General features: G+C 42.0%; 1 protein-coding gene across 2 annotated transcripts; it reads left to right on the forward strand.

The window, feature by feature from the left end:
* The first annotated feature begins 9376 nt into the window (after positions 1–9376).
* Positions 9377–25228, forward strand: septin5b (septin 5b). Of its 2 annotated transcripts, XM_069673029.1 has the most exons (11): positions 9377–9639; positions 12718–12808; positions 14788–14874; positions 14966–15089; positions 19094–19228; positions 19307–19424; positions 20156–20257; positions 20746–20842; positions 20966–21101; positions 22863–22965; positions 23146–25228. In XM_069673029.1, exons 1-11 carry the CDS (start codon positions 9583–9585, stop codon positions 23206–23208), a joined length of 1113 nt encoding a protein of 370 aa, XP_069529130.1. In that variant the 5' UTR covers positions 9377–9582; the 3' UTR covers positions 23209–25228. The 2 variants fall into 2 exon arrangements, with proteins under 2 accessions (XP_069529130.1, XP_069529129.1); XM_069673028.1 differs by lacking the exon at positions 9377–9639 and having other exon boundaries at positions 12724–12808.
* Positions 25229–25737: the final 509 nt, after the last annotated feature.

Below are 25737 nucleotides of genomic sequence, written 5' to 3' on the forward strand. Positions count from 1 at the left end.
TGTGTGTGTGTGTGTGTGTGTGTGTGTGTGTGTCCTCAGAAGGCCAGATGTTTCCTCCTGAGTGTTTGCAGTAACATATAAAATAGTTGCAGCTCCCACCACTCACCGCTCACACACTGATGGCTGCAAAGTAAACCTAAAGTATATAAACTGAAAACATACTCCTATAACTAGTTTATCTTAAAACAGCAGCAAGAGTTGGCTGTGAGCAATAAGGCAGATGTGGAGTAAATCCTTCTCTCTGATTGGCTGCTCATGAGGTCAGATAAGGAGTACTTCACTTATCTTCTCTTCTAGATACTTCTCTGTCCTTTGTGAATTTTATGGAATACCCAAGCGGGTAAAATAAAGCCAGTGCGGAAGTCCCAAACGCTGCAGTTCCTCTGGTGTCCACTTGAGGCTGCCTCCAGCAGTGAGTCAGTCCCCATAGAGCCCCATGTTAAACTTTACAGCAGAAATAAACATGTTTACAGCCTGGTACAAAAAACAATTTGGGTCTCTATAGCTCATTTCTCTCTTCATGACAACTGTACGGGGAGAATCTTTATACAGCTCACCTGTTTATATTATATTATCATTAGGGGCGTGGCCTCTTTGAGTGACAGCTGGGAGCTGCTAGCTGTCCGCTAGGTGTCCCCTCAGCTAACTCAGTCACTGAACGTAACCTCTGGGCCGTGTTTGTGCTGTTGGAGCCTTTTGGAGATTTGTTCATGTAAATATCAGACAGATAATCTGTGTGTGCTTTATTGGATGAACAGACCGTCCAACACGTCTGAGCTCCAGCTTGGTATTGATATATTGGCACTTTGTAGCCTGTTCAGCATCTATCATACATTTATTTATTCGTCAGCTGGAAGGAATAGGAGTCAGAATTGTTGTTGGCTTTTCCCCGGAGAGATTAAAGCGGACCGTAGTGATGAGAAGATTTTAAGTGTTGTTCACCTGCTGCTCTCTCAGTGGGCGAGCGAGCGGCGAGTCCGCTTCTTTATTCTGATAAATAAACACCACAAACAGAATCTCCTCTGTGGGAAACACAGAGTTAAAGCTCATTCATGAGCTAATGTTTCAGCTACAGACTGTCAAGTTTTGATAATTTCGCGTTTGCTAACCCCTCACTCCTCTTTAGCTCCACCCTCTCATCCAAATATGGTCATATTCATATATTTCTGGCTCTAGAAAACCAACATGACAGCGGGCAATTCCCAAACTCAAGGCCTCATTTACGCAGTAAAGAAACCAATGGGCAACGTCACCGTGGCTACATCCATTATTTATACAGTCTGAGGGAATAATTAGTTCTTCACTGTAAGGCGATATTAAAAGGAGGACCGTCAGAGAGCAGCAGCTTAACGACAATTAAATGAATCAGTTTAGCAACAACTGAACAATCAAACCTCCTACGTCACAGTCTCATCTCCTTGTTTGCGTGTTGTTGTTTTCTGGTCTCAGTGTGACTCTGATTGACAGCTGCAGGTTTGCCAGCTGACGTGTTAGCAGAGTGTGGGGGGGCTGACACACAGCAGCGTTAGGATGTCCTGTCTCTTATCACTTCCCTTCCACTCCATTGTTCTCCGAGCCCCCGGGAATATTCTCCTCCTGCTGTTCCACATCGACTCTTTTTATTATCCACGGAGAAATTGTCACCTGCAGCGGGTGTTTGGCTCTCGCCGAGGTGTGAGGCCTTGGCTTTCTGTGGAGACGTGCGTCTGTCCGGTGCCGACGTTTGGCACGTGGGCTGGTGGTGTGGTGCTGAGAGCCTTTAATGTTGGTTGTATAAGTATTAATCCAAGGTGTGTGTACGTGTGTGTGTGTGTGTGTGTGTGTGTGTGTTTGACCTCTTTGATCTGTATTGTCCTGTGCCAGCTGTAAAACACAACACAACCTGTAAAGCTGCTGAGACTCTTTCTTTGTGCTGACATTCCCTCCAAACCTTTCCTCAAAGTAAAAGGGAGCTCTGATATTGTTGGGATGTCATTTGAATAGAGGTGTTTTATAGTTATAAAGGTGTATTGCATTTAAAGATGGTCCTCAATATGTCTAAACCTTCCTTTTTTATTTTGCAAATTGCAGGATAACTTAACACATAAAGAAGGAATTTTATGAGAATAAAACATAATTAAAACTTTGTATATGTCGGCCCACATTTGCAAAACACTTTAGCACGATCAAGTTAAATTCAGTTAAATTCTTTGAAGAGTTGTTCTTCTTTGAAGCCAAAATCCCCCCAAGGCGGGCGCTGCCATCTTGCACTGATGACGTTATTTGTATCTAGAGTGTGTGCAGTAGAGATCGGCTGGTGGAGCCGCAGTATTGACGTCCCGCCCCTTCCTCTACCCGACCAAACCTTTACCTTGTGTCCTTGCCATGTTGGAGCCCTCAGGTGTCCTTGGCGTGTTGGAGCCCTCAGGTGTCCTTGCCATGTTGGAGCCCTCAGGTGTCCTTGGCGTGTTGGAGCCCTCAGGTGTCCTTGGCGTGTTGGAGCTCTCAGGTGTCTTTGGCGTGTTGGAGCCCTCAGGTGTCCTTGGCGTGTTGGAGCTCTCAGGTGTCCTTGGCGTGTTGGAGCCCTCAGGTGTCCTTGGCGTGTTGGAGCTCTCAGGTGTCCTTGCCATGTTGGAGCCCTCAGGTGTCCTTGGCGTGTTGGAGCCCTCAGGTGTCCTTGGCGTGTTGGAGCCCTCAGGTGTCCTTGGCGTGTTGGAGCCCTCAGGTGGGCTCAGTCTGCAGCAGAACAGCTTCTTGTGTCGGTCTGAAGCAGATATTCACGCTTATGTGAAGTTCAATGACTGTAGTGTTAGTGTTAGTGACGTCTCCTCTCGCCGTTCCTCCTCTACTCTGCTACTTAGGAACAGAACGCTGCAGGAGCCCCATTTGTCCACAAAGCTGTCAATCATGAGGCCACACCCCCTTTTTATAGCATCAAATAACTAATTAAAAGTAAACTTGTCAGAGAAATGAACTCTTGGACATAAATCAGCATGATAAGAACTAACTATAATGACAGAAACCATGTTGGAGAAAAATGTATTTGACGTGTATTTTGATTTTATAGTTTGACTCACGTCCCATCTGTTAACATGGAGGAGGCGGGCTTTATGAGCTATACTGCAGCCAGTCAGCAGGGGGCGAGAGAGAGGGTTTGGACTCACTTACAGGGAGCTGTCATGTCGGCCATCTTTTTATACAGTCTGTGGTCTTGACGATGTAGGCGTAAGTAAGTATGTACACTGATACACTGTCTACCTCAAATGCTTCGGGATGTGCTGCGTAAAGTTCACAATCAAAAGAAAAGTCTAGCCAAAATCCAGATGGACCACGGCCTCTTGCAGCCGGTCTACCGTCTGCTTTTTATGCCCTCACCAATATAAGTGGACATATAAGGTCATATAGGGTGATGGAGGATGGGTGGGGCTGTTGTTTTCCTAAGATCCACAATAATCTTCAAAAACTCTGATTATCGGAGGTAAGTTCTTTTATTTTTAGTGTCTGATGGTTTGCAGATGATCCTCTCTCCTGTGTTTCTTATCAATAATACATTTGATTGCAACAAATTGATGTGTTTGTGCAGGCGGAGCATGTGTGTGAGAAACATGCCTGTGTGAGAATGTCGGTATATACATGAGCGTTTCCTCCCCGCAGACAGAGACCGGGTGACACAATGACTTCAGCTAGGAAACCGGCTAACGCAGGAAGGCCTGAGCGCCGCGCTGTACAATGGCTCATCACATGTGCTCCGAGCTGATTCCTCGGGCACGACAGCACACGGGAGGATGTGCTTATTGTTGTGAGCGAGGCCTTTTCTCCTTTTCCCTGATGGCGGGACAATGGAAGACGAGGGGGGAGGAGAAGAGAGATAGCTGGAGGAAAAGATGCAGAAAACTAGAAAAAACTACATGAAGGAAAATTAGACTTTTTACTGCTGATGCTTTAGGTGAGTTTAGCAGGACATTCTTCTGTACTTTCACTTCAGAAGGATTATAAATACAGGACTTTCTTAATAGTTCTTCCTCCACTTGTTTACTCCATTTTCCTCTGTCAGAACACATTAATGTGTTTAATTTCCTGCCCTTTACGAAGGCCTATGTGGGTCAAGTTGTCAGGAGTAAGCAAGATAGACTCCAGCGAGCGAGATAACAGAAGTCATTTCTCAAACATTTGATGTCTTAAAAGCGGTTAAAAATGTCTACGATAAGACATGAATGAGAGCCAGCGAGTAAGACGCCGAACGAGGAGAAAAAGGAGTTTTTTTGTGCGGCTGTTGTGTTATCTCTGTGATTGTGCTCCACAGAGACAGGAAATGGTCTGATGGAGGAGACAAGGCAGAAAAGTGGCTCCGGAAATCAAAACAAGTCCATGCCGATGCAGCAGAGAGGAGAGCGGTCAGGAATTAACGGAATACTCTGCTGGAAATCTGGTTTGGTGCTTTAAATACTCCAGTGGTTACAAACCTTCACTGCCCCATCAAGCTCCTCTTTTCCCATCGTTCAGTCCTTTAGAGAAGCTGGAGTCGGCACTACTGTGACTCAACTGTTTAGGTTACGCGTCTCTCAAATGTCTTCAGTGTTTCCATGGTGAAGGGGATGGCTGCCATTAAAACAAGTATTGATTCTTCTTTCAACGTTTTGAGGTCACATGTCAGCAGGACAATTTGAACATACCCCCCTCGGGCCGAGCTCCGCCTCCAGATGACATATTGAAAAGTGCATTAACCTCCATGTTCAGTGACATGTTTATTACCGTGTTTACTCCGTGTCAAAGAGAGCATGTGATGGAAACACAGCAGGGCGGAATAAAAGGATCCTTAATCCTATTAGAAAATGTAAAAGCAGGATTTCACTGTTGTACTTGTTTTTTAGAGCTTTGGACTCTTTTGTATCTGACTGCCGCTAATAATTATAAACATTATAAATCTATTGCTTGGTTTGACTTTAACCCAACAGTCCAAACCTCTAAATTATTACAATACATTCAAATTATTCAAAAAAAGTTACTCATTAATTTTCTGTCAATCGAATAATTGATTAATCTTTAAATCCTCTCAGCTTTACTTGTTTAAACTTTCGGGAAGTTCAAATTAAAACGAACATCTTTACATGTTTTTTTGTGCACAAAATCTACATTTGTAAATCACATAAGGGCCTGTGTCCACTAACGGCGTTTTTTTGCACTGGCAGCGCCAACGACCTCAATTTCAGAGTGCTTCTCACCTGCACTTTCTGTTGCTAGGTTACAAAAGTTACGAAAAGGCGATACTTCCCCTTCCCTTGGTAGTGACCGTTAAAGTAAGATTTTCATGTAAATAAATGTCTGTAAGTCTCTCTCTCTCTCTGAATGAGGTAACACAATAATGACTGAGCCTATGGCCCACTGATGAAAGCCTTTGCATCTGCAGTATATAGTATTATTATGGGCTGGGTGTCTGTGGCGGCGCCCAGTTAGTGACGCGTTTTCCATCAGCCAGCAGTGGTTGGTCTGCCAGAGAGGGTAGGCGGAGCTAAGCGGCTGCTTTTCCGCTCTCTGCGAGTGTTGCGAGTAAACAGTAATCTACTATGGCTGAACAAACAAAGAAAAGATGGATGACTACAGATACAACTTCAACAAGAAGTGAAAATCCAAAGAAGAAGAAACAAACTCGACGCTCAGATGAAGCAAACAGTCTGAAAAGGAAAGCGACCGTCAGCCAGGAAAATCAAGAGTTACAACCGGAGCCGACCGTGGACGTCACACATGCAGCACTGTCTGGATATCTGGGAAGTGTGCTCCCGCAATTACTGTTCATTGCTAGAGGTGCCGCCAGAGAGAACGAATCTGAGATCTTTGAGATTACCACTTTCAGTCTGTTTTAAATCGCTCTGTATGCTTGATATTTGCTTTTATTCAAGTACATTTTACATAGAAAACAGAAACAATGTAAAGGAATGGTGTCCTGGCTTTAGCAGCAGCTCTACACCTGGAAATTGTACCCTCGACAAAATGAAGGGATTGGCTTCTCCAAAATTTCCATCTGAAAAAAGAAAGTATTTCAAATGCACCTATTTACAACTTGGAACGAGACAAGGTTAAAAATAGTCCTATAGAAATTAGGTCATGTTGAAAAATCTATTACAATAGATATTATCATATTAATCTGTGTTGTATGTACTTTATATAAAGTTTCTCATATTTTGATTCTTAAACAGCAGCTTGAAAGGAAAAACTCACATTAAACAGGCAAAAAGCAAAATATGCTCCCATTTCAGCTTCAAAAATCTGAGAATTTCCTGCTTTTCTTTAACATAATTTTAAACTGTATATCTTTGTGTTTTTACAGTCTTGATTACAGTGTTAGTGTCCTCATAATGAAAGCAGTGGAGCTGATTCCTCACAGGATGACTGAGCTGTGATGAGTTTCATGGACGTGTCACGTCCGCTGTTTGTTCTCTAACAGGTGGACTGAGTCACCAGGAAGAGGAGGCTCATTAAAGGAGCAGTTACAGGACTTCTATCTGTGATCACAGCAGGTTGATGACTTTCTACTGTTGGGATTTCCTCCAGTCTGAGTCAACAGCAATAACACAGTGATTACAGATGATTACTGAGTTTACTACGGCTTAATCACCAGGTTTATGTCCAAGTTTAGAGAAAATCTTATCTGAAATTCAAGAAACAGACTAAAGAAATGTGAATGGAAGCTTGTTTTTTGTGTGAATATCACTTTAAGTTGGAGACAATTACCTGGACGAGCTCATTATCAACCTGGTTGTTGTGTTTTATGTCCCTTGCTTCATGTAGGCCACCATTTCACTTTGACACATCTTTACTTCTTCAATAAACCAAGAGGGAAAAACTTCATATTTCCTGAAGAGCTTGATGAAAGATGGTGGTTCTATTAGCTAAATTACTAATGCATAATTTGATTAGCTTTCAGTCTGAATGAAACCTAAGATTTAAAGTAATTACTGTTAGTCACTGTGTCATTACAGAGACATCAGAGTGCTTGGCGGCTGGTCTCTGTTTGATGATATGATCGGCTCGCAGAGATTAAACCACTTAACTCTGGTTTATTTGTTGCATCTTTGACCCTGAGGCCAAACAGCTCGTGCTAATCCCACTTTAATACATTCAATCCATCTCTGGCTCACACTGCAGGACGCCATAACTGAGCGCCGAAAGCATCTTCGGCATTATAAATACATAAAGAGCAAAGCAAACAGCACTGTTGTTTTGTTTGTGTGCAGAGGTCACTGTGGTCCCGATGCCCCCCCCTTAGATCGGAAGAAATCCATTTAGGCGATGTTGGGAGGGAAGGTCGCTCATTGTCTGACCCCCGCTGCACCACCACCCATGCAGGTCATGAGCTAGCACAGGAAACAGAGGCAGTTAGGGCACCCTGCTCCCGCCTGCAGTCCCACGTTCTCATCATTGTTTCTTTGCTCCTCGCTCCAGATACCTGCAGGACAACTCGCACCAAACCTCATGTGATTTTTGGCACGTTTTGTCCTCAGTTTGTTGTGTTTGAATCACTCACTGTCACTGACCATTGAGGCATATCCAGGCTGTGGTTCATTAGTTAGTCTGGTTAGTCTGTACTTGTTCTGTGTATAAGGCATATGTGTACTTTTAGCACCTCTGTTTAACACCATCACAGTCAACATATACACATTTTTCAGACTTGTATGTTATTGTTGGTGGGTGGCATCCCACACAGAGGCAGACAATACTGCAGCGTTGATAGATATTTTCCTTAAAACACTGAGTTCCTACCAGGACGTCTGTATCCAGGTGTGTGAGGGCATGACGCTGAAGATCGAAACGCACACAGCTGTAAACTAGGACAATAAGTCCAAACAAAGATTGGCAGATGTAAACATATAGATACGTATTGTATAAATATACATGTAGCAACAATGACAGACAACATACAACGTCTATTTCTGAGTCAAACTGTTCCTGTAAATTGTAAACAGTTAAGAGACTGCCAAGTAATAAATATTGAAAAGGTATGTAAGTGATTACTTTATGTCCATTATAGACAAGTAAACATGTCTAAATATAGGCTAGTAAATGCAGCCTGCAGGATTTATATTAAACAACAGTGTCTATATTAGACTTTTAATGTGTAATTTAAAGATACATTTTCCTCTAAATACATGCTCTGGGTGGGAGGCTCAACTTTCTTTAAAATGTCTTACTGCAGTGTGACACATATTCATAAAGTTAGCAGCTAATGTTAGCATTCAACCACTTCCTTGCCAACATTACAGTTTGATAGTTTTACAGGATAGAAAAAGATTAAAATCCTACCAAGCTGTAATATAAGTTAGTTAACAGTTATGTTAGCTAGCTAAAGGTAATGTTAACTAGCTAACAGTAATGTGAGCTGGGAGTTGGTTGCTTGTTAATATTAGCTGTTGTGATTTAGCTGTCTCTTCCAGTGAAATACAGCTAACTAGAGAGCTAAATTAGCAACTTACCATAAGTTTGCTTTTATTAACTCAAAGCTAAAGTTGCTGACAGCCGTTTTACTGTATGAAAAAACATATTTTTCTTCAGTAACTTCTGTAAACAAACCTTTTTAAGTTTGCGTCAGTTACACCAAAATACAACTAAGTAGACATAAAAACGCAGTTAGACAACAACTAACATTAGCTTACATAACCACGTCCTAGCTAACATAACAGTTTTACATGATAGAAAAGGGACAAATTCCTCGCTAACTGTAATGTTAGCTAACATACGGTTATGTTAGCTAGCTAACAGTAATTTTAGCTAGGAGTTGGTTTCTTGCTAAAGTTATCTGTCGTGTTATAGCTGATAGTACCAGCTATCAAATATGTTGTATTAACTTGAAATACGGCCAGATGTGCCTCCAGATTTTCACTAACATTGTCTTTTCAATTTTTGATCAATTGGGAAGCAGTTTAATAATAATTAATGATCTGCTTTGATTTCCAACATTTATGGTTTTCAGAACTCAAAAACATGCAGCAGTTCCACACGACATAAGAGGAAAATGGAGAAAAGAAAAATACTCTAAATGTAAAACAAAATAGATTAAAATATTTATACAGAATATAAGAAGATAAATACCTATGAGAAGATTTATAAACGGGCCACACGTTATGGAAATGTACTGGAAACTCTGAATATATAAAGAAAATCTGATTTTACATATTATTAAAGCCTAATGTAGGTACGTGCGTCATTTTGTATCACTATAATCAGATTAAATACAGAATAAATTTGCAGCACACAATATGCACTGCATATAAATGTTGTTTGACAAGTACAAGAACAGAGTAATACTGCCATCGCGTGGTGTTTCAGGTAAACTGCAGGTAGTTTTTCACACGAATAATCTCACAATGAGTGGATCAGTCTGCATGCATGAAGACACAGTCTGGCGTTTAAAATACGGCGTAAACATCAAACATTTGCTGGATTTTTTGTGAATTCGCTTTATTTCTTGCACATGTACGCGCTCTTTTTGGACCCTTTTTGTTGCTGTTGCTGTGAAATATTGTTGATATTGTGCAGCCTAAATTAAGAGGCTGCAGACCCGCCCCTTTCATTCAGTTTGGACGCATTTCCCACCAACTGTGTCCAGAGATGACGACCAACAGCAGGTACAGGAGCCGCGCGCCCCGGTCAGGTAAGCTCCTGCAGGTGATTAATCACCCATCGCGCGCGACACAGCTGCGTTTTTAATTAAATATCGATTAATGAATGTTCACAAATCCACATGATGCTTTTATTTTTCCCCCCGGATACCCCCCCTCCTGGAAACCGCTGGGATGTGTCTCCCAAAACGGACTGATGTCTCCTGGAATCATGACACAGAGGATGCAGAGGTAAGAGAGACACGGCAGACAAAGGTGTGTGTGTGTGAGAGAGAGAGAGAGAGAGAGAGAGAGAGGAAGAGAGAGAGAGGGTTAATCTTACAAAATAAAAGCCCCCTGCTGTGCTCCAACCAAAATCCTCCCTTTGTTTTGGTGGCTGTAGAAATGTTTGTGACCCGGCTCAGTCATGTCCAGCCTCCCTCCTTTGTCTGCTTCACTCTCATACGGACACATTATGACATTTAAATAATTCCTTATATTCTAGTTTTATGGATTCTGCTGAATTAAACTCATCATTATCGATTTTCTTTCATTTGCAACATCTGTAAATATCAAACCTTCAGTGATTCCAGCTGCTTTAATGTGAGTATTTGCTGCTTTAATTTGACGTTTGTGACACAAACTGATCATTGTTTCTGTTGTGGACTGTTGGCTGCCCAAAACAAGACATTTGAAACAATCAACGTGGGCTATTTGGAATATAAAATCAGTGTTCTGACATTTTAGAGACAAAATGATTAATAGATAATCAAAACACTTTAACTTGGAGCTCTTCGTGTTTCATCCACAGTGTAAAAAAGCACATTTTGATCTGAGTTTACGGTGCATAACATCAATTTGATGCTCTGGTGATTAAACTATTCTCATGATGCAACCAACTGTCCAAAACTGTAAAATATCCACTTTAAAATGATATAAAACAGATACATGCAGCAAGAGAAACTAGAATCAGATAATAATTCGCATTCTATGCTTAAAAATGAAGACTAAGAAGGTTAAGCATTTTAGAAAACTGGCAGGATGAATTCATGAGTTCATCAGGTAATTAATTCAGCTTAAAAATGTTGACTAAAATTCAAGACAGCATTAAATAAGATGATTTTCCAAACTTTAAATCTGCTAAAGGTCAGAAATAAGAGGTCAAAATGTATCATTAAGTAACACCCAGAGTGACACAATTACATAAAAATATCATATGAATTAATAAACTACGTCGCTGTGAACCTTGTTATTCTTTTTCAATCATTCATTTTCATCTTAAGAGATCCTTTGGTGTAAAATCAGGGATGCTGGTTTGTCCTGGTATGTCCTACATGCAGCATCTCCTCCCCGCCTTCTCTGGGCACTGAGCAGCTTTATTTTCAGATACATATCCCCCCAAATCCCACGAGCTGTTTCATGATTTCTTTGCCTTCATCCTGCTTCACAGCTCTGTGTTTTTTTCCCTGCCGAGTTGGACGGCAGCGCTGAGGCTGAGTCAGAGCAGCGGACACAGACGCAGCACAGTGTTACCCAGCAGTCTGATATCTGTGTGTGGGAGTGACTTGCTAACACATCCACAGACAAAATGTCAATATGGAAGCAATACCAAAAAGCAAACACCTACATGGACACAGCTACCTTCTCCCTAAGTAGTCAGGCTAATGCACTCTCTATTAGATTTGGTATTAAAAGCATCCTGAAGTGGAATGTTAGGAAAATCTAGCTCATGCACTTTTGTCTTCTTAGTTCACTTCACACACCATCTGTCTCCTTCGGTCCTCTGTTTCATCCTTTTCCACTGTTTGCTTTCTTTATCTTTTATTCCTCCTCTTTCTATGTATTCAGATGTACACATGTGCCCCGCTTTTTCACTCCCCACCCCCTCTTTATGTGCCGGCGGCTGCCTGCCATACTGTATTATGAATACTCGGAGAACCTCGGGGCATGTTCTCGGTCTCCCCGCCACCCTCTCTCCGCCACTTCAATAAAATATGAAAGGCATCATGGGAATGTCCTACTAACACAGCTACTGAACCAGCGCTGAGAGCTGTGAGGGAAGATCTGACCCAGAAGGCTGCAGGTCGGCCGTTATGATATAGATATTTGTTATTCAAAGTAAATGTGTTTTTCAATAAAACCTGTTTAAAGTGTAACATAACAGAAAATCCCCAAAATAACTACAATCCCTTCTGTTGATATACAGCTAACTAGAGAGCTTAAGTAGTCAACCGTAAGTTGGACTTTAATAAGTAAAAGCTGTTTACTGTATAATGTGTAATGTCTTTTAGTAAACCTGAATACGTTTGAATCAACTACATAAAAACCCCTTAAAGTAATCATTTTTACCGTAGAAATAAAGCTAACTCGGCAGCTCAAATAGGGCTTGAAAGCTAACTTGTGAGATAGCTTAGCTAAAAATGATGCTAAGTTTAGTTACTTTTTCCCTCATACCATCTTGATAAACTGAATATGTGGATAATCAAAAACATGAATTGATGATGGAGAAGGGTAAAAAGAAGTTAAACTTCTGCTTATAGTTGCTAGCTTAGTATAGGCAGCTTGCTTAGCTCCTCCATATATGTAAAGCTAACCGGGAAGCTAATGTAGCCTAAGATGGGCTGTATCAAGTGAAAGCTAGCTTGCAAGCTAGATGCAGCCTTAGCTTAAGCTTGAGCTAAGTTTAGTAATAGATTTTCCGTATCTGTAAATGAAAAATATTCATTTTGGTAAACTGAATATGTGGAATGATAAATGAACCACCTGTCAAGTAATGATGGACAAGGAAAAAAACAAGCTAATCTGCTAAAAGTAGCTATCTTTGAATGACTCAGCAGCTGCAAACTTGAAGTGATTCGGTGGTTAAAATACTTTAATGTCTTAAAGTTGTAAATATTGATGTAAAAGTGAGAACTCAGGCAGAGTGCAGTAACCTACCTGTAATAGGTGTTGTGTGGTCCAGTGGTGGTGAACTAAACTCTCAGACGTAAAACCAAAGCACTATAAGCTTTATTTCTTTTTCAGTTTGCTGCCCAGCCTAAAAACGTTCATCCTTTTTGGTTAAACTTCACTGCCTCTGAAGTTACGGCACGTTTGCTTTTTATCGACCAGTATGGATAATTTATTTGTGTGTGTGTGTTTCTAGGAAAAAGACTACGTTGGATTTGCAACGCTGCCAAACCAGGTGCACAGGAAGTCAGTGAAAAAAGGATTTGACTTCACCCTCATGGTGGCAGGTAAGTGTGTAAGGAATCTTGGGGGGAAGATCTAATGCAATCGAATGCTTAAGTCAAAACTTCCAAACCTAACACAGTCAGAGCCGCTGATGTCAGAACTCTGAAGGAGCGTTAGCGATATTGTGATACACACACACTCAGGATGTTTCAGTTCCGATAGAGATATTTTTTTAATTAACCTGTAATCCCACAAAACAGAAAGCTAACTATCGGCCCCTTAGTTAAGAGGAAAGAGATAATGCTAGGCTACTAGTTAGCTAGTTATGCTAATGCAAGCAGCTGGAGTAAGAGCATACATTCTTAATCAATTCACTACAGTTTTGCTCTTGAATTGTTGCTTTGTAATTGTATATTTCTAAATATAGCCTAATATACACGTCTTCTGCATGTGGATCAAATACAAAGATGTGTTCACACAAAAAGGATGCAGGATGTCTTTGCAGGATGTCTTTGCACCCTCTCAGATTTCACAAGCTCCATTTGTCCTGTGAACATTTTGGTCTCTGTAAAAATCTGAATTTTAATTTTGAGGAACAAGACGATTCCCAAAAAGCTGTCTCCAAAAAATGATCATTTCATCACATTTGGTCGAAGCTTTCTGAACATCCTGAGGGACAAAAGGGTAAGAGCACAACCGCTGTTGTTCTGAAGAGTGAACTGAAGACTACTTTGTTTTAATCACACGTCTTGTACTATTTAACAAATCTGAGTCCATTAAGAGCAGCTTATGACAACAATTTGAGGTGTTGAGCCTTGTATGCTAAGTCCTTACGGCACAAGTTGTTCTTTCAACACTTGTAATCTTAGAGCAAAGTAACAGAGGAGTCCAATCTGCCTACAAAAAGCATTTTATTATTAAAGGCACTCAAGTGATTTAATATTGCACTTCCATGAAGTTTGGGATTCTAAGAGACGGATTAATAAAGATTTAATCAGCAGGCACTGAGATGTCCGGACATTAGTCCATATTTTGGGCCAAGCTCCAGAAATGCAGAATCCTACAATCCCCATGATGCAACTGAACACTGAAAAAGAGCTTCAAGATGTTAACGTAAATAACTACACTTTCAAGCTTAAACCTACTGAACCTTTTGTTGTACAGTTACTAATTATAGTTTTTAAAAAGTCAATTTTATTTATTTTTTTGCATTTTTCCTTTTTTATTTTTAATAGCCTTTATTTATCTTTTATTCAACTTACTGTTTCATATCTTTTTATCATCTTTTATTCCTTAATCACTTTATTTGTATTTATATTATTTAAACTGCTTTAACTGCCTTTCCAGATCTGCATGTTGTGTCATGTTTATTCTATTAATTTGCATGTATTGACCGTTGTAGACTTCCTGTTCGGCCTCATTGTTGAGTCTTCTCTCGCTCCTGTCTTTGCTCTGTCTGTCAAAGCACTTTGTAAACATCTGTTTTTAAAGGCGCTATATAAATAATGTTATTATTATTTGTATTATTATTATTATTATTAAACTATCGCCATTTCCTTGATAGTTAAATTACAAGTTCAGACAAAGCAGACGTAGCCTCTGTAAAAACTACGAGCAGGGCAAAGGGGCCTGAAAGACGTAAAACGATATGGATCAAACAAAGTCATTTTAAACTGTAGTTTTTTGTGTTGTTGAAAACGTGAAAAGGTTTCTACTTCTATGTAAACGCTGTAGTGCATTCTGATTTGTCTTTTATTATGCAGACATATAACTGGCTTACAAAAGCTTGTAGCTCAGAGGTTTGACAGGAGGTGCCGTCACGAGTTTGGATCCTTCTTCCCTCAGACCCTCCAGGACTCTCTGTTATAAAGCTGAAGTTTTGAACCCAGTGTGAGACAAGTGATGACTCATTCTCACAACAGACTGAACTCCTTTCACATGCTGAGCTCTTCTCCAAGAAGAGTCACCTCATCCAGGTGTGTCGAACTATCCCAACTCTCCTTTAATGAGAGCTGTATGTGTGTCTCTGTGTGTGCTCCAGGTGAGTCCGGTCTGGGTAAATCCACTCTGGTGAACAGCCTGTTCCTCACCGACCTGCACAAAGACAGGAAGCTGCTCAATGCAGAGGGTGAGTCACCAGCCAATCACACTCCTCCATACTCCACCTGCATTCTCGTACCTGTGATCAGACAGACTTATGTGATGTTTTTGTCCTGAAGAGCGGATCAATCAGACGGTGGAGATCACGAAGCACACGGTGGACATCGAGGAGAAGGGGGTGAAGCTGAAGCTGACCATCGTGGACACTCCGGGGTTTGGAGACGCCGTCAACAACACTGAGTGGTGAGTGTTCGCTTTGAACACAAACATCTGCTTCATGAAGCAGCTCTGCACACGTGGATGGTAAAAGAATGTGAGCTGTATCTCCCTCTCTGTGGCTGTAAGTTAAGTAAATCCTACATCACACTTATCTGACCCTCTCTCTCAGCTCCGTCTCGCTCACCCACGTATCAAAGAAAGCTCTCAGTTCTTCTTTTCAGTGTGAAAATAAAAGAAACCTGCCTGCCTACTTGTGAAGATTGTACAGAATCAAACTGCAAGAAGTATTTGTCATTTTCATTTTCTCCTCATATTCAGGTATAGTTCTCTGAGACACTGACAAATGATGCGTCATTCCAGAAGGGCACAGACAGACGTGTGTTTTAATGTTTCCTCTGGAGGACTTGTTTTGGTAAAGGCACCTCTGTTCTCATCCTGTTTCTATCTGGTCACCAATTTTATTTCCTAATGAAGCTCATAGAGAGCAAGTCTCCAGGTAGAGAGGCCTGTAAATCAGCTGATCATTCTTTCCAGGTATAACAACGTCCTGGCATAAACATCCTAACAGTGCTTATTAATGGCCTCGAAACACGTCTTTGTCCTTACGTGAAAACAGTCCCTGGAGCTAAATCTCCTCCGCCATCGGTCTGCAGCTCGCTCCTGTTTTGTGTCTCTTTCTACAACAAAACAAATGAACAGTTATGCATAATGTGAGTCTTCAGCTTGACTCTGTAGTCTGTAGTGTTGTTAGTGTTAGATACAGTAAATCTTCTCAGATCCGATCACGCATCAGCAGGCTTTGGTTACATGCAGGAAAAACATTTTGTCTGGAGAGCAAACGAGGTGCAACGTAATCCACCCCGGCTCCCCTTGGCGGACGTCTCACGACGATTTATCTCGATTAATCTCTATGAACAGACATCTGAACGTTAGTGCTGCTAACAATCTGCTTGACGCTGTGTCGTGAAAGCCGTTCAGCAGTTAAATTTCCCAACTTCCTCGAATGCATCAGAAATGTTCAACAAGCTTCTCATGTTAAAGTAGTGCTCTTCTCCTCCTGAGGACAGACCTGACAAAGCTTCATGTTGTTCCTAATCTGCATCATGATGTTGTTCTTTCAGCAAACTGAAGAGCCGTTAATTAAAGTCGATCACAAGAGAATCTGTTTCTGTTTGGGCTTCATCCCGCTGCAGTAAGCCAGAGTGCAGCCTCTGTGTAACTTCCTGTTTACAGTGAGACTGAGACTCAGCACAGACAGATGAACGGGCGCTCCTCCGGGGGATGGGACGAACCGAGAGAGGACAGCGTTTATTTAGCAGACACATCTGGAGGGAGAATTTACCTTTGACCTGAACACACGGTCGCTTCTCGAGCTGCTGACTGGACGGTAAACAATGCAGCGCACGGAGGAGGAAGTCTGGGCTGGAGGTTGTTTATTGCTAAACGCTGGCTGCACCGGAATGCCCAAAAAGTTTGCTATCACTCCCAGAGGATATATATGTAGCTGATGGCGTTAGATAAACCTTGGCTCTGATGGCTTTTCCAACGAGTTAAAGTGAAAGTGACACTTCACCTCTGACCTCCCCTCTTTTCTGTATCCCTTCCAAGTTCACTGAGTTTGCTCCTCGGCCATGTTTCTCAGAGGTACCTGACATTAAAGGGTGTCAGATCACAGGGTTTGGGAGGAATGGTTAAAGTAAACTCTTGTGCACCTGCTCTTTGGGCCCCCAGGCTGCAGAAACTATGCAGAAGAACAGGGTCCTCTGAGCGAGGAATGAGCGGGGCCCTACCTCTGATGTCCACTTTTCTGTATGCATCCACGCTAAAGACGTAAAGCTATGATTCATGACTCTGCGATTGTGTTTAATGCATTGTGTGCTTTTTGCTCTCTTTGGCTACTTTGTTTACATCTACAGTATCGATCAGATTTCATCCTTTTATTATATTTCACTCACTCTCGCTGACCCTAAAGTATTGATCTGTTGTTTCCCTGCTTGTGAGGAAATGTATGACTTAGCTTACTACATATTTCCTTCCCTTGTTGTGTTGCTGTTCTGTTTTAAATGAACTGATTTTCTGCAGTTTATTTAAATAAAAAACACAGAAGGGTTGCAGAGGATTGCGTCAGAAAACCAGCTGCTGTGTGTAAGCGTGTACGTCCTGGTCGTTTGGAGAAATTAGTCAGGATCCTTTGATGTGATGATGTAGATAATGAGCCTCTTGTGCAGCACAGGAGACGAGCGCCGGAACTGGAGTTGTTGCTGTTTACTCACGGTCGCGTTAGATTCAGCGTCATGGCTCTGCTTTCAGGAGTTTATTGGTTAACTGCTTAATAATGTCGTGCATGCTGCATTAAGGCTGCTGTTATCTAATTAATGGACTAATTGAACTTGCAGACCTGTTTCCAAAGAGGAGAGTAAACAAGTGTTGATCTGCACATTCAGCAGTGACACCTCGCCTGCTGATTCTAAACTAACTCCAGAAACTAAAGTGCACATCAGCAGTAAAGATGCTTCATCAGATTTATATTGAATAATAGTGTAATAAATATCGACTGCGTGACTGGGGGATGATTCAGCTGCTCGTCATCCCTCAGGGCAAGCCCGACCTCTGCATGTTGACCCCCATTCATAGAAATGTGATTACATATAACCTCTGCACTCTCTGACTGAAAGTGAGGATCTGCACGTTTTAAACTAAGAAACAGCTTTTATATTCTTTTATAAATAATAGTTAAACTCGTCACAGATGAATCTCACCTTTAGTCAGTTCGATGAAGGATTTTTGCAGTTACAGTCTGACTTGGTCTTGTTTGAATCATTGCTCAGACTATCTGAATGTAGCCACTGAAATGTCGTCCATAATTTTTGTGGACCACAAAAGGTTGGGCATTTTGGTCGTCACCGTGTTGGTTTGCACCAAACACAGAAATGAATCAGGATGAAATTGGGATAAACAAAACGTACTTGCTGAATAAATGAACAGCTGACGCCTCAGAGAGTGACTCAGTGCAGCGCTTCTCAAACAGTGATTCTCAGGGAACTTTGGAGCTCTACACGGGGAACACATGCTTTATGTTCATTTAAGAAATATCAGTTGTGCATAAGTCCAAATATATTTATGATTAAGAAGAAGATAATAGATACACTTTCAATATATTCTTTCTTTATTCACTCAATTATTAGAAACATGCTGCTCGAGGCGTCGGTTTAGCTCAGCGGTTAAAACGCACGTCTCACACAGAGGTGACCGTCCTCACTGCAGCGGCCCCGAGTTCGACTCCCTCCCTCAGCCCTCGGCCGTGTGTCATCCCCCACTCTCTCCTCCCCTGTTTCTGACACTATGCACTGTCCTCTCTATAAATAAAGGCATAAAAAATGAACATAGCAAAGGAACAAGCTGCACACAGATAGGCTTAAATACACATGTGCAAACATGACCCTGTGGACGTGCACTAACAGAGAGCGAGGGGAGCTGCACGCGGACGAGCGGCCTGAGTATCCGGGACAGTTCCCAAGTCATCAACTAGCACCGAATCCCAATTTCCATTCTTGTTGTTGTACCGGGATTTGAACCTGCAATCCTCCAGTTGTCAAGTCCCTACAGACTGATCTACTTCGACTACTAGTCACTATTTATCCAAATAGGTTCAATAGAAATTGTAAATGTAAGTTTGATAAACATTTTATATTTAAAATATTTAATGCAGATGAAATCAAAAGAAAATGAGTCTAATTCTAGTTTTAACCCTCTGCAGACTTTGTGCATGAATGTCTGCAGGAGAGTTAAGTGAACAGCTGCAGGTAACCAGCGTACCTGAGTGATTTGCTTTCAGGTACAAGGTTGTTTATCAGTAAATCAGACAATCAGGCCTTTTATAGCTGACAGATTAATTTAGTGGAGGGAAAAGTACCTCAGATGTACAGCAGGTGTGTAGAGCTTCTGTCCTGCTTTGCACTCATGGAAACACATCATTCCTTTTGCAGTAAAATAACGGAACAATATACGGATATATTTGTGTTTTGCAGCTGGAGCGCCGTCACCAACTACATCGACCTGCAGTTTGAGCAGTACTTCAGAGACGAGAGCGGGCTGAACAGGAAGAACATCCAGGACAACAGAGTGCACTGCTGCCTCTACTTCATCCCTCCCTTCGGACACGGGTAACAAACACACACTGTGATGTTATACACACGTGGTATTTAAACATGCACATTAGTAAAGTCCATGTGGTCCTGCAGGCTTCGTCCCGTCGACATAGAGTTCATGAAGGCCCTGCAGGACAAAGTGAACGTGGTTCCTCTCATCTCGAAGGCCGACTGTCTCACGCCCACTGAGATCAGGAAGCTCAAAGAGCGGGTAAGACACTAAAGCACAACACAGAATACACAAACAATCCACGATCACCAGAGTAGACCTCTGTGTACCTAACAGTCATGACAGATTAATACTTTCAAAATAAAAGCTGGATTATAGCTCTGACCTTTCTGCCTGTTCAGCCTCCCTTTGTGCTGCAGGTGTTCGCAGCTCTAAATTATATTTCTGCATAATTAAAGCCACAAAAACATCTGTGCATTTGCATAAAACAAACACTGGAAAGAATTTGAAATCTAGCTGTAAATTTATTTCATTGATTATTTGCCGTTTTGCTAGTTTATCTGTTAGTTTTAGCTCTCTCATGCGTCCTGTCTTTATGCTAAGCTAAGCTAACCTTGTCCGAACTCCAGCTCCATTTATATTTGAAAGACAAACATGAGGTTGATATTTATCGTCTAAATTTGCTCTTAAAAAGATGGAGAATAAAATAAATATAAATAAAGAAGAACGTAGAAACAAATACGTAGATATTCTGATTTATTTAAATGCCTTTCAGACTACAGGAAGTAGCAGAGTTAAACATGATGTGCTGGATTTGGTTTGTGCGAGGATGACTCACTTCTCCTCAGAGATTGAATCTGGACTCGGTTGTAAAACTTTCTGTAGGGCAGCGACGGCCTGATAAATTTAAGCTCTCAGTGGGAGGCTGTATCTATCTGAGTGTGTGTTTCTGCTGTTATCCGTCACATCTCTCATGTGTGCGCCGCTTCCAGCTGAGGGAGGAGATCGATAAATACGGGATAAAGATCTACCAGTTTCCCGACTGTGACTCTGATGAGGACGAGGAGTTCAAGCGGCAGGATAAAGAGCTGAAGGTGATCTCCACAGGAAGCCTGTGATTATTTTAAAAGGTGTTTCAGTGTTCTGTAGGGTCACTCAAGTTCTGCACTGAAGCACAGTTTGTGTATTACAATTGTGTGTGGTTAAATACCTCATCTGTATCGTTCAGTTAGCCCCACACCTCGTCCAAGATAAAGATGATGCAGTAGTTTGGTCAGGATTACGCTCACACAGGCCGTCAGACTCCTTCATCAACACAGCTGCTCATGCTAATATACTAATAAATAATAAACTGAATGTTATTTATACTATAAGTTATATAAAGTTGGATAATTACCAGCTAACAATTTAATCAATTATTCGTTTGTTTAAGCGAACTATTTTAACTCTTTTAGTTTACTGTTTAAAGTGTGACTGCACCCACAGGCACGTTTATTTAAAGTTATAGATGCAGGACATTCTTCATTAGTGACATTTCTTCTTCCACTTGAAGTTCTGAAGGCTGCGGATGTTTGTGATGCAGGAGAGCTCTCCGTTCGCCGTGATCGGCAGTAACACCGTGGTCGAGGCTCGAGGTCAGAGGGTCAGAGGGAGGCTGTACCCCTGGGGCATCGTGGAGGGTAGGAAACCCTCTGCAGCCATCTGTCTCAACTCTCCGCTGCTATTTTAAGATTTCAGTTACCGTGACAACACTGATAAACTCTGTCCGCCCTGCTTTGATGTTTATCTCTTCCTGCACGCAGTGGAGAACCCGTCCCACTGCGACTTTGTGAAGCTGAGGACCATGCTGATCCGGACACACATGCACGACCTGAAGGACATCACCAGCGACTGTCACTACGAGAACTACAGAGCCCAGTGCATCCAGACCATGACCAGGTACCTGTGATGATAACCATACTGTCTGACGATATGTCTTTGGTTAGGACTCAGTTTACATCAGTTCAGTATCTGAAATCAGAAGGTTAGGCCAGCCTGACTTTAACCTGACAGGTCAAACTCTCAGGGCAAAGAGTCGGGCAGTTAGATGAGAGGTGTTAGACCTGACCAACGACCATGGATGTAAACGGTAAACCTCATTGGTATTGACAACAGGATGTTTCTGCCCACGGCGACAGAGTGAGGGAGGTGGAGACAACTTGAAGGGACTATCCTGAGTTAATACATCAGGACTGCTGCTGTTGCACTACATTTAAATACTGTCACTGCACTAATGTTGGCCGATGTGTTAAAATGTTCCACCAGGCCACCGTCAGCTCAGCCATCACAGATTTATTTGTGTTTGCAGCTCCTGCAAATCATTTTTAGGGAATTCAATCATGCAAGAATCTGTGCAGAAGAAGATGAAACATCTCCTGTTCGGGATTGTTTTGGTTTTAATCAGACAGCTGAGCGACCTAAATAAAGCAACTTGCAGTCTTTGCGAACATAAAGAGACAGCAAAAGATTGAAGCTTTGCCCGACTATCTGAGCCACGATCCTGCTGAGCACTCTCCTGTTTTGTGAATGACTTGTCGAAATTCAGCGCACCAAGGATCTGACTCCGGCTGCCACTTCCTGTTCGGCCATGCTCTGAATCTCAATTTAAACCTCCTGTGAGGAGTTTTTTTATCTGGTTATGAAACAGACTGAATTAATCCTGATGCCTCTTTATGAGCTGCAAAAGCAAACCGACCATCAGGAAGAAGATTGATCAGAAAACATGACTTACGCACGAACAGGACGAGATCAGCAAAGAGAGGAGACGTACCGCTTCGTCCACAGGGGGCGCCAACATCCACACAGAAGCTGTAAAGTCAGACCGTAACAATAGCTAAATAAAAAGACAAAACTCGCCCAAGAAAGAGCTGAAAATCTCAGTTCAGGTGTCTTTTACCGAACATGTTCGATACTTTGGAGGTTTTTTAGTTGTATCTCATGCAAGTGTTGAAGTTTGACAACAAGAACAACAACCAGGCATTGGGCATCCATGATTGCAAGTATAAAGCCCCTTTCACACCTGCTCTGCATGTCCAGGTGTGCTGCATGTGTGAACGCAAACAGACGAATGTTTCCCCCCGACTTTTTCCTGCCAGCCTCCGAGTAAAACGTCTGCAAGAAGTCGAGGTTGAGCCGATGTGTGAACGCAGCAGGTAATAATAGTTAGCAACAAGCGAGGGAGTGGGTGTGTTTGTATCATGTGACCGGTGTGAAACCAGAAGAGCGACACACAACAGGATGATTAAAAACATCTGAGGGTCAGGAGCTTCTGGCTGAGAGGGCCGACGTCATGTCCTGTCCGACAGGGCAAATCTCCCGCTGTGAGGGACGTGTGTGAAAGGGGAGCTCTGGAGAATGTCAGGGTCAGACTGTCGTGAAATGATCTGGACATTGTCAGCAGTGCGTGTGTGAGAGGGGCTTAAGAAAAGACAGCAGGGACCTGAAATGAACGGCCTGCATTCAGCTCACAAATGACCCGTTTTTTCTCATTGAGTTACACATTTAAAAGAGGTTATAATCACGTATCAGTTCTGGACCTGGTGGCTTTAATAAGGTTGCTGCTTTGTGTATTTGTTCTCTGTGCGAGCTGACTTCCACTCTGCAGAGAAACAAAGCGGTGTTTGCTGCTCTCATCCGTCGTCTTTATCTCTCCCCTCACAGTAAGATGAATGCAGACAAGCGTGTGGAGAGTCCCATCCCCATCCTGCCGCTGTCCACACCCGACGTGGAGACGGAGAAACTCATCAAGATGAAGGACGATGAAGTGAGCGGAAACATTTCTTATCTCTTCGTAATAAAACTTCACAGAGTGAATAATGCATCTCAGCAGGTGTTGCGTAACCGCGACACTGATGTGAAATGATGACCCATATGTGCGATTGTGTAATCCGTCCCTGATCCCTTCTTGTTTCCTGCTTCTTTGTTGTCATCATCTCGTGTGCAGCTGAGGAGGATGCAGCAGATGCTTCAGAAGATGCAGCAGCAGATGCATGAGCAGGAGCTGTGACCCCTGACCTCTGACATCACATCTTTGATCATTTATTTAGGAGACAAACCGGAACAAAATCATACACTTGATACCTTCTCAATTGCAAGAGGAAGAATTATTGTCACACAGTTGTTAAAACACAGGAAACAGGAGATGAATGAAAGCATGCTGGGAAATGTATTTTAACCTAATTTAAATGTTTTTTCTTTAATTTTTTGCTTTTTTATACAGTCGTTAGCCAAGTGAGTCCTTCTAGGCAATAGAAAGTAGATTGCACTTTGTTACCTTTAGATCACAGTAGATTTACGATCATGTTTTGTACTTGAGATGAGACTAATGCACCGTGGTCTCGTTTCATTTAGTAGTTTATGCACTGACTGCGTGAGCACCTGCTGCGTGTGTGGAGCGACGCCCAGAACGAGAAGTCGCTGATGGTTTGCAACTTTCTATTTAGCTGCTTTTGCACATTCGTCGAGTCGTTTGTGCAGAAGAACAAAATGTTTCAGGTCCAATCATGAGCCTGTTTCTGATCAGATTCATTGGCTGCACTTATGAGATATATGCTCACAACATGGAAGAAGAATTCTCTCCAACCTGAGTGAATTTCTGATCAAGATTGTGTGTAGGATTACAGCACACAACGGGCTAAGATTAGGTGCGGCTAAGCTAACTCTCTGAGACAGAGAAGAATCTGTGCAATAACAAAGACATCTCTGATTCTGTTGCTTTGACTTTGATCATTTGTTTTTAACTGTTTAACTGAAGGAGTGCAGTGCTCAACCAGAGGAGTACAAAGGCTAATAGACGTAGCAATAGTCACTAGCCCCTCCTTCACTGCCAGTTGAAGGCAGGATTAATACGCCTCTCTTACGTCCTGTCTTTAATGGAAAACAAACAGAGGAGGAGTGGTGGGGCGAAGTCGCTCCGCCTCTGAGCCGCAAAGGCGGTGTAATGGTGGAGCTTCGTTACGGCGCTGTGTCTGTAAAAAGGCTTATGAAAGTAGTGCTGATTAGTGGTGCATAAAGACTTTTATCAATTGACTCTTTTAGATTGAAGATTTTGAGAAGTTTGTTTTATTGTTTTATTCACATCACGTAGGAGCTACAAGTTTACTTCCAAGTTGTAGCTTTTCCTGAAAAGAGTGAATTTGTTGCCCAAACTAAATCCAGGAAACAAATGGCTGAACAAAAGGTGTGAACTGAGCGAGGCTACTTCTCGGATACAACAGAATGTGTGCAATAAAAAAACATCTCAGATTTTCTGCATTGATTAGAAAAGGTTTTAAACTGTTTTTGCTAAAGGGGTGCATTACTAAAGCACAGGTGTACAAAGCTAAATGCTAATACACGTAGCAAAAGTCAAAGACAACAGACGTATGAGGTGTGACGTTCATCAGCTGGCGCTCTGAGATAAAAGTTTGTCAACAGAAGCAAAAATGAAGGAACCAAAACCTCCTGAAGCGACAGACAGCTTCAAACCGACCAATCAGAACAAGCTAACGATGCTACATCTACAGTGACAAACCATCGGCCTCTCTGCTGTGTGAGTGTGTGTGTGCTCATGAATACATTGTCCCGACTATGAGGAGTCTTCACTCAGCACGGTCTTTAATAAAGCCACGGTGAATAAATCATATTAAACATGAGCGACAGCACAGCAGTGAACAATCACTAACGAGAGAGAGAAACCATGTAAAAACAATCCTACAAACATACGCTACAATAATTCAGTATTAAGAGAGTGTTTGAGTTTGTGTGCATAATATATAACAATCAATATTTACCACTATTCCATATCTATTACAGGTGTTACAATAATGTAATGTGCACAAGCCTCCTGCTGCAGAATGAACACACATGCCTGCAGAGAAACTGTCACAATTAAATAAGATCTCAATCATGTATAAGCTTTAAAATAATAAAAATAATAAGTTATGTTTACATTGCACTTTTAAAAAGTGAGTTGGAGTGTTTACAATAAGAGGAGGACACGTTTCAAAGGGTTAAAAATGTAATAAAATCTTTGTTTTCATCTAAAAGCTTCTGTCTTCTTGATTGGAGGAGGGAAATAAACAGAATACATCAGCCTATCAGATGTCCTCAGTGCCTCCCAGAAACAGACGATTAAAATCAGGGTTTGTTCTGTGGACAGAGTTAATGTAATGATGTGGTTAGGGGCTGCCGGCGGTGGCCAACTCCACTGAGTGCTGGCAACCCACACTGAACTGGTTTTGGCTGCTCCTTCATAACACGGGGCAAGTTTGTGCTCTGCATTTTATAGCATTGGGCTGCAAATGTGGCCCGACTTTAGAGTGCAGAATAATGCTGCAGGGATGATGGAGCCTGTTTATGCAGGCCAGCCTGGAGTTAGCATCACTCTGCTTCCCTCAGCAAAAAGTCAGCAGGATAAGCAGCCGCCTGTTTCATGTGAAAGCTTTAAAACATTTCAGGTGTTAACTCTCTTGTTTTACGTCAGCAGGTAAAAACACTGTTGAAGACGGACAGGCAACAAACCCACTGAACTCGAGACGAGGGAGCTGAAAGTGAT

Source organism: Semicossyphus pulcher, unplaced genomic scaffold (genome assembly GCF_022749685.1).
Source record: "Semicossyphus pulcher isolate SPU_LCO1_2020_fin unplaced genomic scaffold, fSemPul1.0.p SCAF_22, whole genome shotgun sequence".
NCBI classification, from domain to species: Eukaryota; Metazoa; Chordata; class Actinopteri; order Labriformes; family Labridae; genus Semicossyphus; species Semicossyphus pulcher.

Excerpts from the sequence above, each read along its gene's own strand:
- septin5b (XM_069673029.1), top strand. The coding sequence starts at position 9,583 with ATGACGACCAACAGCAGGTACAGGAGCCGCGCGCCCCGGTCAGGTAAG. Across the intron at positions 14,875-14,965 it reads GAAGCTGCTCAATGCAGAGG|AGCGGATCAATCAGACGGTG; the intron begins GTGAGTCACCAG and ends TTTGTCCTGAAG. Across the intron at positions 19,229-19,306 it reads ATCCCTCCCTTCGGACACGG|GCTTCGTCCCGTCGACATAG; the intron begins GTAACAAACACA and ends GTGGTCCTGCAG.